The following is a 12351-nucleotide window of genomic DNA, read 5'->3' on the forward strand; positions in this document are numbered from 1 at the left end:
AGTAGAATACTATCCCAATTTAACACTATATAATGAAAATGTAATCGCTTTGTTCCTAAAAGCACCAATAAATTTTGCTTCACCAAATCTATTGATTCGCTTGAGCCTTGTGTGAGTCGACGTTATTAAATCTGGTGATCTGATTTTAACATTATAATTTAATTTAAATTATATCAAACTTTTTTGTGCATTTAATATAATTAACTTAACAACCAATTTCTATTTTTTCTCCATAATAATTATAATGAAATTTTGTATTTATAAGCGGTCAATTCAACGAATTCAGTAGTTCTCGTCGAAGTGTTAACGAATAATCATGTTTGTCAAAATTACTATTTTATCTGTTATAGCGACTTTATATCTGGTATAAAATAATTAAAATAATTAAAAATTAAAATATATTATAGAACAAATAATTTTATAATTACAGTGCAATGTTGCTGCTGGTGCTGATGTAGATTGCAGTAAGCGTCCTGAACGTATGGTAAGTTCTATTGTGATGAATTGAAAGAAAATATAAAATATGAACATAATTTTAGAATCCTAAAACATGCTGTCCAGTTCCTGACCTAATTACCAGTGAAATAAAAGAAAAATGCAAGCAGTATGGAGGTTCATCATCTGAATCTACAGAGACAAGTAACGAATCGAGTAGCTCCAGTTCTTCATCGAGACCGCGTCCACCACACCATCATCATCACCATCATCCGGTTAGAAGAAAAATATAATTACTGTTACTTTTCCTAACAAAAATTTTTTTTTCATACTAGTGCTTTATGTCATGTGCGGTTAACGAAACTGGCATCATGAACGAGAACACAGTCGATGAGGCTAAACTGCAAAATTATCTCACCTCAGTTGTTAAAGTTCAAAGTGAAATGGTACCAATAATCACAGCCGCATTCAAAACCTGTGCCGCAAGAGGTGAAGAATTTAAAGCCAAAATGAAGAATAACCCACGTCCATCGCCACCACCTGGTGACCGCTTGGCACGTTGCAATCCTGGTTCAGGCATGATTATGATGTGTGTTTTCGGTGAAACAATGGATAATTGTCCATCTTCCATATGGAACAACACTCAACAATGCAATGATATGCGTGACTTTATGAAAAGCTGCAAACCAAAACCTGGTATGCCACCAAAAGCTCAATAGATAATGGATGTACTCGCATAGGAAATATTTTAGAATTTGTGAAAGTAAAAATATTTGATGATTGAATGTTTTACGAAATTGTTTAAAAATACTATAATCTAAAGTTATTAAAAAAGTTTCAAAATTGCAAAAATTTATGCCTGAGATACTTTTTTCTCTTGTGTGTTGTTGTGGTTCGTTATTCGAAATTTCTATATAGTGGTTCTTACAGTGTCATTTATGGATATTACAGGTACTCTACATTTAAAAACAGTGTTTTAGATACATGATGTAAGCAAAGTCAATTTAAAAATTGTTAAAGATGAATTGGACGGGTTTTGATAAAAAATGACCTCTAACCTCCGATTTGGTTGAAACGAGCTCTATTCATTAAATAAGAAGACCCGTATCTCGGCAAAAAATTTTAAAATTTTTGAGATTTGGCATTGTAAACATATTTTTAAACGGTTTTTTTCCATGTTCAATAATAAAACTTGAATATTTTTTATTAAACTCTATATTTCGACTCTCCTTGAGAGTCATCATCAGGATTCCGATTATAAGTTACTATTATTAAAAATGCATAAACGTCCTCCTCTTTGTTCTATCGTCTATATCGTCTACACTATCGTCTATATTTTTAAACGATCATATCTGAGACTATAAAAATGATAGAATTTGTTGGCTTTTAAAGATGGTTGAACTTTTAAGAAATAGTTTAAAATTTGTTGGCTTTTAAAGATGATTGAACTTTTAAGAAATAGTTTAAACAAGACTGTTAATATTTAAGTATATATACATGTCTGAGTAGTATTAAACAAGATTAACGTCGCTAATAACGCATACGACATAAGAAATAAGTACACCACGAAATAGTATTCAATCCATAACCTGAAGAATAAGTTATAAAGGTATTAACTATAGTTTATTTTCCTAATTTTGAAAAATCAAAACTATATCTAGGCAATAAGTACAGCTTAAAACAGAACCATAACCCCTAGTGAAAAAACAAAAAACCTGCATTTACTGAATGAGTTTTCAATATTTTATAGTTCTCTGAAAACAATAGACATATATTTTTCCTCTTCAAAATAAGGACCATGTTATGCAGACAGTCATGGTCACATAAAAATTTAAAATGATTGTTTTTGTCAATGTAAATTAAAACTTTGAGATTGAAAGCAAGCTCACGACAATGAGGCTTTGTGTTTATTGTCATACTGTCACATTAATGTCAAAATGTACACCTTTTAGGAGCGAAGGCGCATAAATTATCATCTTATAATCTGAAAAAAAGCATTAAAACTATTCATAGTTAGGACCAGTAAAAGCGCAAAACTAGCAAAACCATTCTTCATATGACTGTCTACATAACATAGTCATAAGGCAAAATAAATGTTAAATATAATATAATTATAAAATAATTATATTACACAGCAAATTAACAAAACTCCAGAAAAACGTGCGAACATAAAAGTCAAGCACGGGTTTGGGTCAGTTGGATAGAGTGCGCTGACTCTGAGCTTCAAATTTGGCAGGACACAAGTTCGGTACTTGCAGTCTCAAAATGAATTTTTGTTGTTGCCATTCACTTCTATTCGAAAAAATTTCTTTATATTAAATATATCTAATCTAGTTAGCTTATTAAAAAATATGTAAATTGTTTAGTTAATTGAAAATACAATACATTTCAGTTAAAATAAATTTCTTTTGGAATAAGTTACTCAAAATTTAAAAAAAAAAATTAGTTTCTGAAACTAAAAATGTAGAAACATAAGAAGAACTACTACTTGAAATAGAAGAAAGTCTCTGGAGAAGAACTTTCTTTTATTAAAATACTTAAAATGTCGAATTAATCGACGGTTTTAAATAATATAGTACATTCTATTACTTAATGATAAGTCGCGCAACTACTGATCAATTTAAGTACATGAAAATCTATATTACAACAATATTAGGTACATGGATATATAAACGAGTGATTGGAATAAGATCACTCAAGAACTTTTAATGATATGATAATTGCTCCATGGTAAGTTCTTGAACTTTTAGAAATTTTACCATTAATTAATTTACTGCGTTATTTATTTCTCTTTTCAGTTAAATAGCATTGGACGCTATTGGAGCTAATGGTAAGTACGCCTCTTCCTAATATTCTTCCACCAATTCATCCATATTTTATAGTTCAAAATTTGTGTTTTAAAACTTTTTTTGAAAAAAAATTTTTTTTTAAAAATAATTTTTTTTTTTGACAATTGCTTCTAGGATTATAAAATATAATCTTATTTTTATTACCCTGATGTGACATTGTTTGGATAACTGATTCTCAAAGTCTTTGAATTATATATCGTTATATGATTTTTAAAAAAGGCTTTGAAATGATTACTTTAACATCAATCGGTATCTCCCTCTAATTCATACGTACTTGGTGAAAACTTCACTTTGGACTCTTACTACAATTTCTGCGGGTGATTCAATAATAGGTAGTATATGATGATAATATAATAATGATGTGATAATCTGTATGCCTTCATAATTAGATGACCGAAATCGTGCAGAAGTAAAATTGCAGTTTATGCTGAAGGAACTTTGGAAATGGACTTAATCAGGAGTACATGGAACTCTGTTCAATTATGTCTCCTGATGAAAGATTCCTGCTTGTAGAAACACAATTATTAACTTAAAAGTATATTTCATTGTATTTCTAGTTAAAATTTATTTAATTAAATATTTCCATAGATGTTCGTTGAACATCTTCTAGATGAACTAGAAGCGGAGTACTTTCACTGCTTGTAGAAGCAGTAGAATTTCAATTTCCACAACCATTCCAAGTGACCTTATGCTAAACTTTGTACAACTCCAAAGTTGAAGAACCAAGTAAAATTCTCTATAATTAAACCTTGAAGTTTGTTTTATGAAAATGGACGAACCTTTACCATTCAAATTTCTTGTGATTTAATTTAAGCTTTGGAACATTGTGTTTGCATGAACTCAATTCTAAATTTTTGTGAATATATTTTGCAGAAATAAAATTTTTAGTAAATATACATAGTTTTTGTAGTTTTCATTTATTAAGGATTTAATTTGTTATTGAAATAAATAGAAATGTTGGCTTTACTTTTGCTGAAACATCCAAGATCTGCACATATAATGTAATTATATTCTTAACTGCAAAAATACGAGTATCTAAAACATTCGAAGTACATGAAAATGTATAAATAAACTGAAATATTATTATTACATAGTTATTGTATGAAATGAGAAATATTAAATAATTCAGTCTACCGAACTTCATTTTGTCGAAGAAGATGATGGTCAGGATGCTCAAATGACCAAGCAACTCTAGATACCCTAAAGATGGGGGATACTCAAATAAAGGTGCATGAGATTGCTATTGTGTTAAAAATTTCAATTTTACTGTAAGTGAGAGATGATAGAATAATCGAGAGATAATATTTCTTATCAGCTAAAAAAGGTTATAAGTAATCAGTGATCCATTTAAATCAGCTAAACCAGTCATATTTTATACGGTGATATATTCACCTCTATCATATTCTCCAAAATTGGGTCAAATCATCAATAAGGTTTTATTTTCAAATTTTAAAAAATTATTTTTAAACAATAAACATCAATCGAGTATAATCTCTGTAATTAATTAATATTTTGTAGGTCTAAAATATTCTATTTTTCAAAAGACAAGAAATTCTAATAATGCATCGAATGTATTAAAGTCAAAGTTGACTATTATGTCATTTTTCACTAATTTACAAGTCCAACGTTATAGTAACATATAGAATATATACGAGTCGCTATGCTAAATACCCTTGAAATACGTCATATGGTAAATTCTATAGCAAAACCGAACACCACAAAATTTAATTTCTGAAAAGAAATGTAGTCTAACAATGCCTAATATGATCCTTCAAAACAACGTCATTAATAGCAATAGTACAGCCCACTATCGATCCAACACATAGTAAGATCTAATATATAAATGAATAAGTGTTGGAAATCTCCACAATCTATAGAGCTTATTTAAAGAAAAAAATTACAACCTATGACCTTGAGGGAGAAATATCAATAACAGCATGAAATAGACAATTGTGATTTAACTGCCTGCATAACATGTTTTCATGGTTATGATCAGATAGATAGTTAATCTAATGTGCCTTCATTGTATGACTATTTGCATAGCATGATACTAAGAAATATAATAAATATTTTCAATCTAGTTAGTGATTAGATGTCAATATAAATAGTTAAGTTAAATCAGAATACAATGTATTTCAGTTAAAATAAATTTTGTTTGGAATAAGTTACTCAAAATTATAAAAAAAAATTTTGTTTCTGAAACTAAAAATGTAAAACGAAATGAATAGTATAAACTAGAAGAGTTTCTGAAGAAGAACTTTCCTTTATTAGAACTCTTAAAATCTACTATTCAACGATGTAAAGTATGCCAATTTAAAATATTAATTATACTACTCAAATATTAATCGCGCAACTACTCATAAGTTCAAGGATATGTAAAATGAATATTAGTAGGGTATTATGTACAGGAAGACGTGGATGAGTGATTGAAATAGGATCACTCAAGAACTTTTAGTGATAAGATAATTGGTCCATGGTAAGTTCTTTAATATTTTAATCTTTCTTCAAGGCTTGCAATTATTTTATAAGTCAAGATATATGTAAGTATCATCATTATCAATTTTTATACTTTTTTTTTTTAATTTTGATGAATTTTATTTTTATTTAAAACTATATTGACATTGAAATTTTGTTCAAGGATATGGAGAAATTTGTTGAAGAAAATTATTTTTAATTAACCTGACTTGACAAAACTTGATGTATCAATTTTTATGGTCTTTATGATCTTAGAGACCAATTGGACGTTCCAGAATATGTATAGGAGTTACCTTCTTAGTATCAAGTGATGTTTCTTGGTGAATACCTGTAGATGAAGATGTGTCATTACATTCCAAAAACTTCATAGGTATTTTAGTAATTTTACGTTTAAAGTTTATTTTTGTAAGAATGTTAGTAGTATTATCTTTATAGCATTTCCATAACCAAGACGATACATGAGAAACCTATTCCAATTTATAACGGGAAAGGGTGGTTGGAATGTATTTAAAATGGATCCATTTATTGATAATTGAGTGAAATTTATAATTACTGTGACTGTTGGAACTTGAAAGTAATGCTATTTGAATATTTAACACTTGTTAGATCTTTAAATTTAAAAAAATTTTTATCTAAAGGATTTTATAATTTAGAAGATACATGAGACACCTATTCCAATTTATAACGGGAAAAGGTGGTTGGAATGTATTTAAAATGGATCCATTTATTTATAACTGTGTGAAATTTATAAGTACTGTGGCTGTTGGAACTGTTGAATGTAAGGCTATTAGAATATTTAATACTTGTTAGATATTTAAATTTAAACAAATTTTTATCTAAAGGATTTTATAATTTAGAAGATACATGCGACACCTATTCCAATTTATAACGGGAAAAGGTGGTTGGAATGTATTTAAAATGGATCCATTTATTGATAACTGTGTGAAATAGATAAGTGCTGTGGTTGTTGGAACTTGAACGTAATGCTATTTAAATATTTAATACTTCGTAGATCTTTAAATGTAAACAAATTTTTATCTAAAGGATTTTATAATTTAGAAGATACATGAGACACCTATTCCAATTTATAGGTGTCCCGCAACTACCGGATTTAAGATCCAAGTACAAATCTCTGTATTTAAACATTGAGATATTTTTTCTGAGAAGGTAAATACTCCTATTATCAAATTTCTAGTAGTAAATGTTTGGCCATTAAATCTAGCATGCAAATATTTAATGTTGCCAAAATTACTGTACTATATACTATATTTCTGATAAATAAAATTTAAAGAAAATGTTATACGATGCATTTTTATTAATAAACAAATAAAAAAAATTGGAATCATGTGAAATCTCTCCTATATTACTTGTTCAATCTTTCTACTTGATTAAATAAGTATTTTATATATATTTCATTACAGTTATATGTGATTCTGAAATTTATAACATAAGTATAAGTAATTCAAAACTTAATCGATTGGTTTAGGTTTTGAAATATCCTTAGCCATAATCCCTAGTGCATATGCTTTCTAAGAAATTTGCAAAGAAATAAACTTATTGGCCTGTATAAAGCTAAGATAAGATCATTACTTGGTTTAGGAATCATTATAATCAAGGATATTTTCCACTCACTTAGGTGGTATCCTAATTTAATTATAGCATTAAAAAACCTGGAGTTAAAATATATGATGAATTAGGTGTCGTCATATTGTTGTCATATGCAGAGAAGAAGTTCATTGGCCGAAATTTTCAAGACAATGAGTTGTGGGGTTCGATAGAAGAGTAACGTGATAGTAAGATAATATAAAAAGATGCTTAAATACGAAAAAATAATCCAATTAAAAATTTTTTATAAAAATATACAGATAATTGAGATTTTTAGGGAGAATGATCTAAAATTTAAAAAAAAAAGATAAATCAAAAACATATTAGGTATGAAATTAAAGTATATAGGTATACTTAACAAAAATTAGAATATGATTAATTAAGGTTTTGCTTATGTTCGAATAATCTACTTAGGCCTATTAGTGCATTATGTTACCATTTAAAGATAACCCAGCGGTTTGCAAATCACTTTCAACTTTAAGCAAAGCTTAAAATGCTTTTTAGTGGGAGGTACTGAAAAATTGAAAGAGAAATTAAATGTTCTAGCAAACCTACCATAAGTCTGATATGTCATCTCAATAAGATTTTTGGATTTTTTCTTAACATAAACCATCTTGCATCTTGCAAACAGATGCCTACGTAACGTGGGGTCTTCCAATCTTTTTTTTTATTAAAAAGTTCGGCATAGAAAAAATTTAATTAAAATTTACGTGATGTAGACGATATGCCCAGATTTTTAAGGTATTCCGAGTTATTAGGAGTAGGAGTAGGAGTGAGTAGGAATCAAGAATGCCCAACACCTAGAGAGGAATGAAAACACCGGACAACTGAAAACATTTTATTAACGTGTAATCATGCTAGTATCGGGAAGATGCCAAAAGGTCTTGGGTCACAATATATTTTCATTAGAAAAAATGAAATTATTTTCCGGATAAACTTACCCACATAAATATACTTCTAAAAATTGTTTCTAAGGAGTTAATGCATATAGTATTCCAAATTTTGTTTTTCTTAATTTCTGATTTTTTGTTAAATTACTTCCCATTCTTTATCCTTTAAAACGAAACACGTAATGAACTTGAAAAAAAAAAGACACATCTGCTACAGCACAAATAATGGGAAAGGATGGATGGATTGCTTTCAATTTTAAATGCATTGGAGTTGAAAATTGAATTTGCACTTCATTTCTCGCTTATCTATTGAAAATGTTTCTGCAGCCACTCCGGAACAGCGCATGTGTTCTAATCACTGGTTAGTTGAATGGCTTAGCTTCCTACTTTACCATTCAAGATTTTCCAATCACTTTAACATAAAACGCTAAACCATGACGACGTTCGCCAACAAGCTTTCAACGATGAATGCAATTGAAAGAGACTTTGAAAATTTTTTCAGTTACTGTACCAAGCAAGGATTTTCTACAACACAAATGCTTGATATATGTCAACCTCTATTCCAACAACAACGAAAGGTGAAGACAAAGCGGTTCCTGTTTCTCACAACACTTGTCTTAATTGTTTATTGCTTTTATAATTGGTGCGACTCTTGCGCCTGGTTTTTAAGTGCCATTGGACGTTTGCTACTTATTCAATTGCTACCATATTGGAACTGGGCTCCACTCTACAATGGCAAATGTTTGATTGAACGTCCATTTCAAGAAACAACAACTAATTCATTACCACGTTTAGGACGACATGAAACCGACGTTGATAATTGTGCACTCTGTGAAATGCTCGGTAAGTCTTCCTGATTTAATCAATTACTTTGACTTCATTTTGATCTCTTTATAGATAGTATACCAACGACCTCGAATACTACATTTTCGTATATGGAAGCAAAATATCTAGAACGTGGCTTACCAGTAATAATAACAGATTCTCATGATGAACAAACACTTGATTGGTTGCTTGAAAAAATTCAAAATAATCCTCAAGATTTTTTATCGAGCGATCCTTGCGATATAGGCACAAACCTCATGCTGAAGAAATTCTTCAACCTTGACGTGGCAATACAAAAAATTAAATCTAATAATTCTATGACTAAGTGGTTCTTGCAATTCCGTAACTGTAAGTTTAATGCTGTAAAAGCATCTCGTATGTTTGTTACGCGTCCCTACTACTATCCATTGCATCTCGAACCATTTTACTCTAGTTGGATACTCATTTCACAGGACTATGTTAGTGCAAATCGTGAAATATATTTACAGGGTTTGATATTTGTGCAACAATTAAGTGGATTCTTCGAATTCCATCTACGACCTAAACAACCATGTGGATTCAGTTGTCCAACTATTGATATACGTTTAAGTGCTGGCGAATGTTTAGTTTTCTCCACAGATTTGTGGGTATTCAGCTATGAAATGTTGGAAAGTAAGAATAACAGCATTTCAATCGCAACAATTTTGGAGATCGATTGGCATTTATAAATAAAAGTATAAAAATTTGAAAAGAAAGATATGTACTAGAGACAATGTAGTAGTAAAAAAAAAAATAAAAACTAATATAAACAAAATTTTTATTTGAAAAACATAGTGATTAATGATCACTAATAATAGTTCTTTAAAGGTTATAAAATAAATCCTTAACTTTCTCGTGGTCAAAAGTCATAGCAAACTTCATGCCAAGTGGTAAATATATAACTTTATATCTAAGTCCTTAATCTCAAAGCATTCATTTCATTGCTAATTTTACCAATAATCTTTTTTTTTTTGTATTATTTTAGATAACAAAATATCAATTATGAATATATATAATAAATATATATCTGCTTCTTATCTAAGGCATTTTTGTTTCTAGTGTATCAAATTTTAAAAGATCCATTTAAAAAAAAACGAAAGCTTTTCTAACTTATAAACTATCCATACACTTGTTAAGAACAATTTGTTACTAATTCTTAGTCTTTATTCGCATGACAATCCGGAAAGCAATAGTACTTTGTCAACCACTTCTTTCTATCTTTCTCTATCTGCTGCCCTTTATCTTTAATTTTATACTCTCAGTGCTTTTAAATCAGTAAATACTGAATTCATATTATTTTGTGGCACTCTATATCGCTATTTCCAATGGACATTCTCAATTAAATAGGATTTACTGTTCTATTGACAGGAGTACTTACAACATGTTCTAACCACTATATGCGTTGAGGTTTGACATATTTTAAAATGTTTCAACTGATTAGTATCGTCTATTATTTTTTTCTGTTATTTTCTTCTATTATTCAGATTTCACAATTATTATACTAAAAGTGCCCGGCAATAAAAAGTAAAATGTACTGACATTTGCAAAGTTTCATACTCTATACCGAAATAGAATACGTTAAGATTCAAGCTCCAGATTGCTAAGCTGAACACATACATAGTCTCCAACCCCTTCTCATCTTTTATATTTTCCCAGTTATATATATATAGTATATCTATTCTCTAATAATGCAGTCGGAATGTACGTCCTGGGACGTACGGTCTTACTAGCCTAATGACAGATTACAACAACAAAATTATTTTTCTCTGTAAATTAAAGAAAAATTTCAAATTATTAGATAAGTGCCTGAAAACGCATCTGAGTCTTTTTCGCCTTCATCCCTCTAAATAAAAATCTAAATATTTAGATTATTAAAAATATTAATCGTTTAAAGCTAACGATTTTCTGGATGTAAAATTCTTTGGTTAGAAACTTAAAAGAAAGAAATCCTGACAAAAATATATCGCTTCAAATACAGTTGTGGTCCATATTAACGACCGATATATATTTTTGTCATTCATTATATCAAGTATTTATTTAAAAATTTATATTGAATACATTTAATTCCAATTATTTATTTTTATAAAATAAATATTACACTAAATGTGTTAATTATTAAATTTAGAAAGAAATACCGAATTACGTATTCATTGAAACCTGAAATGTATCTAGGCTTAAGATATACCTATTGAATTATTATTAAGAAACTCTACAATATGCGTTTGCCTTATTAGCTGGTTTCAATGTGCTATACTTTTTAAATAGTTATTTCTATGAGGCTCGTCTCTTTATTAATATCAGATAATGCAATTGGAGTCTTATCGTAGTTAGTGCTGGCTTCTTGAAGTAAACTATGATCCGCGTTCTTCAAACACTTGAAATGTGTACTAAAGTATACAAAATAATTACAAACATAATGCTGTTAAATGTTTTTGTTCTGGAGAATATTAATGGTTTGTACCTTTGTAAAAATCAAATTAACAATATCTACACTCTCCTTCATTGTAGGCATTTCATTTCAGTTTCAAAAACTATATATTATACTATATTATTAGATTTAAATGGTAATCACTTGTTATAAAGACAACTTGATATTGCAAAGCGTTCGTTATTTAGAATAATTAATGGAGTTGAGAAAAAAGTATATTATATCGAGCATTCGTTATTTCGTAACTCGTAACACTACTGCATTATTTCGTAGTATTGTTCATTTGGTTTGAAAATTTTACTTTGTTATGATTTCCAGACTATTCATTTTATAATTTATAAAATTTTTAATTAAAAAATAAATTTTAAATAAATTAAATTAAAATTTTATAACTAAATGTTTTATAAGCTTATAAAACTAAAAGTAATCAAAAGATACAATATTGAATATTTAACATTTTCCTACATTTAATAATTTATTTAAATTCTTATTTCTACATATATATATATAGTATACATTGTGTTTATATAGTTATAGCAGAGAGATAAATTCATAGAAATACAAAATCTCACAAATTCAAAACATGGTGATAAATTATCCAGCTGCAAAGAGCAGACTAACCAATATCTCAAATACAACGAACCTTCTTCTATAGTCGATTTTTATTCATATTCCATATTATGTTATTTATAATAATATTATTTTAGTTGCTGTTAGCTTGCATATTTTTATTTTTTTACATTTTTGGTGCTGTCAACTGGCACATTTTTATTTTATTCTTAATTTTTTTAGTGCTCGTAATTGGAACTTTGTCTCATTTTTATGT

General features: G+C 28.5%; 3 protein-coding genes across 4 annotated transcripts in view; all 3 read left to right on the forward strand.

The window, feature by feature from the left end:
* LOC119683666 overlaps positions 1 to 12351 on the forward strand; it is a 323964-nt gene that overhangs the window by 191857 nt on the left and 119756 nt on the right. The window lies entirely within an intron of this gene.
* On the forward strand, positions 274 to 1234 carry LOC119683673 (general odorant-binding protein 67-like). The gene is made up of 4 exons (XM_038097477.1): positions 274 to 364; positions 431 to 484; positions 540 to 710; positions 771 to 1234. The coding sequence occupies exons 1-4, from the start codon at positions 317 to 319 to the stop codon at positions 1152 to 1154; spliced, it is 657 nt and encodes a 218-aa protein (XP_037953405.1). The 5' UTR covers positions 274 to 316; the 3' UTR covers positions 1155 to 1234.
* LOC119674989 lies at positions 8433 to 9786 on the forward strand. Its single transcript, XM_038086150.1, has 2 exons — positions 8433 to 9097; positions 9152 to 9786. The coding sequence occupies exons 1-2, from the start codon at positions 8689 to 8691 to the stop codon at positions 9784 to 9786; spliced, it is 1044 nt and encodes a 347-aa protein (XP_037942078.1). The 5' UTR covers positions 8433 to 8688.

Source organism: Teleopsis dalmanni, chromosome 2 (genome assembly GCF_002237135.1).
Source record: "Teleopsis dalmanni isolate 2A chromosome 2, ASM223713v2, whole genome shotgun sequence".
Taxonomy (NCBI): domain Eukaryota; kingdom Metazoa; phylum Arthropoda; class Insecta; order Diptera; family Diopsidae; genus Teleopsis; species Teleopsis dalmanni.

Coding starts and splice junctions, on each gene's coding strand:
- LOC119683673 (XM_038097477.1), top strand. CDS start 317: ATGTTTGTCAAAATTACTATTTTATCTGTTATAGCGACTTTATATCTG. Junction 365..430: donor TTATAGCGACTTTATATCTG/GTATAAAATAAT, acceptor TTATAATTACAG/TGCAATGTTGCTGCTGGTGC. Junction 485..539: donor GTAAGCGTCCTGAACGTATG/GTAAGTTCTATT, acceptor ACATAATTTTAG/AATCCTAAAACATGCTGTCC.
- LOC119674989 (XM_038086150.1), top strand. CDS start 8,689: ATGACGACGTTCGCCAACAAGCTTTCAACGATGAATGCAATTGAAAGA. Junction 9,098..9,151: donor TGCACTCTGTGAAATGCTCG/GTAAGTCTTCCT, acceptor ATCTCTTTATAG/ATAGTATACCAACGACCTCG.